This window comes from Borostomias antarcticus (assembly GCF_949987555.1).
Source record: "Borostomias antarcticus genome assembly, chromosome: 2".
Classification (NCBI taxonomy): domain Eukaryota; kingdom Metazoa; phylum Chordata; class Actinopteri; order Stomiiformes; family Stomiidae; genus Borostomias; species Borostomias antarcticus.
The window spans coordinates 40,651,909-40,654,408 of NC_140235.1; the positions used below are offsets into that span (position 1 = coordinate 40,651,909).

At 44.3% G+C, this 2,500-nt stretch overlaps 1 protein-coding gene across 1 annotated transcript in view; it reads left to right on the forward strand.

Annotated features, from left to right (window-relative positions):
- The window catches only part of exd3 (exonuclease 3'-5' domain containing 3), a gene marked incomplete at its 3' end in the record, with an annotated part of 34,351 nt that overhangs the window by 10,149 nt on the left and 21,702 nt on the right, over window positions 1-2,500 (forward strand). The window contains exons 12-14 of the mRNA XM_084455585.1: window positions 138-336; window positions 1,204-1,313; window positions 1,786-1,966. Of these exons, the coding sequence (XP_084311711.1) occupies window positions 138-336; window positions 1,204-1,313; window positions 1,786-1,966 (490 nt within the window). The remainder of the gene's footprint in view (window positions 1-137; window positions 337-1,203; window positions 1,314-1,785; window positions 1,967-2,500) is intronic.

The window sequence follows — 2,500 nt, forward strand, 5'->3', positions numbered from 1 at the left end:
TTCATTCCTTCATTCATTCATTTATTAAATAAAAGATCATTTTTGGGATTCATGAATCGATTCTGAATCGATTTTCTAAACACTACTAACGTTCTAACGACAGACTTTACTAACTAACGTTCTCCCCTGGTTCCCAGCCGGGCAGTGTGGTGGGCGTGGACATGGAGTGGCGGGCCAGCTTCGGGACCTTCTCCACCCAGCACGTGGCCCTTATCCAGCTAGCCGTCCAGGGCCACGTCTTCCTGCTCGACCTGTGCGCCCAGGGGTTCTCCCAGCACGTCGGAACCGCAGAGTTCATCAGAACCTTGTTCTCGGACCCCGACGTTCTCAAGCTGGGTGAGTAGCTGTGTGGACTGGGTGTAGGTCAGTGGACGAGGTGTGTAGGCCGTTATCCTGCCTTTGTGTCAAGGAGGTTGGCTGTTCTAGAGGGAGTTTATGCCCACATGATGTGTGGAGGTGCTCCATTGAAATTAATTCAGTTCATTCAAACCTTTATTTTGACTCGTAAAAGCACTGAGGTTTCCCTCATTTTCAGGGTTGACGAGTTCACAATAGACAAACAAAACAAATGCATACAAAATCAATTAAAGCAATCAAATCAATTAAAACAATTACAAGAAGAAGGTCAAAGGTCCAGAGCCAGAGACTTAAACTGGAACACCTCAAGCTTCAGAGTCAGTTGTAGGCTGTTCCACGCATGTGGGGCCTCATGAATAAAAGACCTTCCATGTTCTGAATGCGCTCGTGGAACCTTAAAAACGATCTAGTCTCTTGCTCTAGTCTGGTAAGAGACTAGACTCCATAGCTGTGTTCGGAATCGCTCCCTCGTTCCCTCACTCCCTATTCCCTATATAGGGTTCACCATGTAGTGAACTACCTAGGGAACGGTGAAAATGTAGGGTACATGCACTGTTCCCTGCAAATGAATGGTGAATTGTGGGTAATAAATAGTGGACTATATAGGGAACGAAAATTCCGTGGAGAATTCGGACACTACAAACAAAATGGCTGACGCCCTATATAGTGAATAGGGAGCGATTCCGAACACAGCTCATGAGTTGTTAGTCATTGACTAGGCTTCACCTGTCTGGTAAAAACTGCCCTATTTATTTAACTCATTTAAAAATGCAGTACAGTGAATAAATGTTGTATATCTGGTCCCTACATGTATCAAATTACCATGGTTACTGTCTGTCCCTCCAGGTTATGGGATGTCTGGAGACCTGAAGTGCCTGCTGGCAACTTGGCCCCAGTTCTCAGAAGTGCCCCTGAAGATGGATAGAGTGCTGGACCTTCTCACTGTGCACCAGCAGGTAGTCCAACCGTTCACATAGCTTAGCATTCACATAGCTTAGCATTCACATAGCTTAGCATTCACATAGCTTAGCATTCACATAGCTTAGCATTCACATAGCTTAGCATTCACATAGCTTAGCATTCACATAGCTTAGCATTCACATAGCTTAGCATTAACAGAGTTTAGCATTCACATAGCTTAGCATTCACATAGCTTAGCATTCACATAGCTTAGCATTTACATAGCTTAGCATTCACATAGCTTAGCATTCACAGAGTTTTGTATTCACATAGCTTAGCATTCACAGAGTTTAATATTCACATAGCTTAGCATTCACATAGCTTAGCATAAAGATTTTTAATTTTAATTTTTTAATTAAGATTCCCCTCATGTGCGTGATGCAACCCGATTTCAAAATCGGTTAGTATTTTAAATATCCTGTAGTGTGATCCCGGCGTTGCAGTTCGAGTCTCGGTCTGCTTCTCCAGATCCAGCGCAGCGGTCACGGAAGAGGCGGGGCCCCGCGGGAGGTGCTGGTGGGGGAGGGGCCAGCGGAGAAGGGGCTCAGCCTATTGGTGCAGCAGGTCCTGGGCCGGCCGCTGGACAAGATGGAGCAGCTGTCCAACTGGGAGAGACGGCCACTCCGCACCAGCCAGCTGAGATATGCAGGTAGGCAGGCACACACACACACACACACACACACACACACACACACACACACACACACACACACACACACACACACTCCGCACCAGCCAGCTGAGATATGCAGGTAGGCAGGCACACACACACGCACACATACGCACAAGCACACGCACACACACGCACACACACAAACACGTATACACACACACACACACACACACACAGATTGAGATTCCGATTTTGACAGTCTACAATATAGATAAGATTATAGATAATTACAAATATACAATTTATTTGAAAAAAAAAAAAATCTACACACACACACCCCAGATTTATATAACTTTAGGGCCGTTATCTATTATAGACTAGGGTATATATTTTTTTTTTTATAACTTTCTTTATCGGAAGCGACATGCAAGGCAAGTACTTCGGGGTACACATTGAATAGAATTGTTAAAGATAAAACTACGTCAGCAATACAGAATACACACAAATCAAAATAGATAAATACATGGATAAATAAAATAACAGACGTGGCAGAAAATAAGTAATACCAAA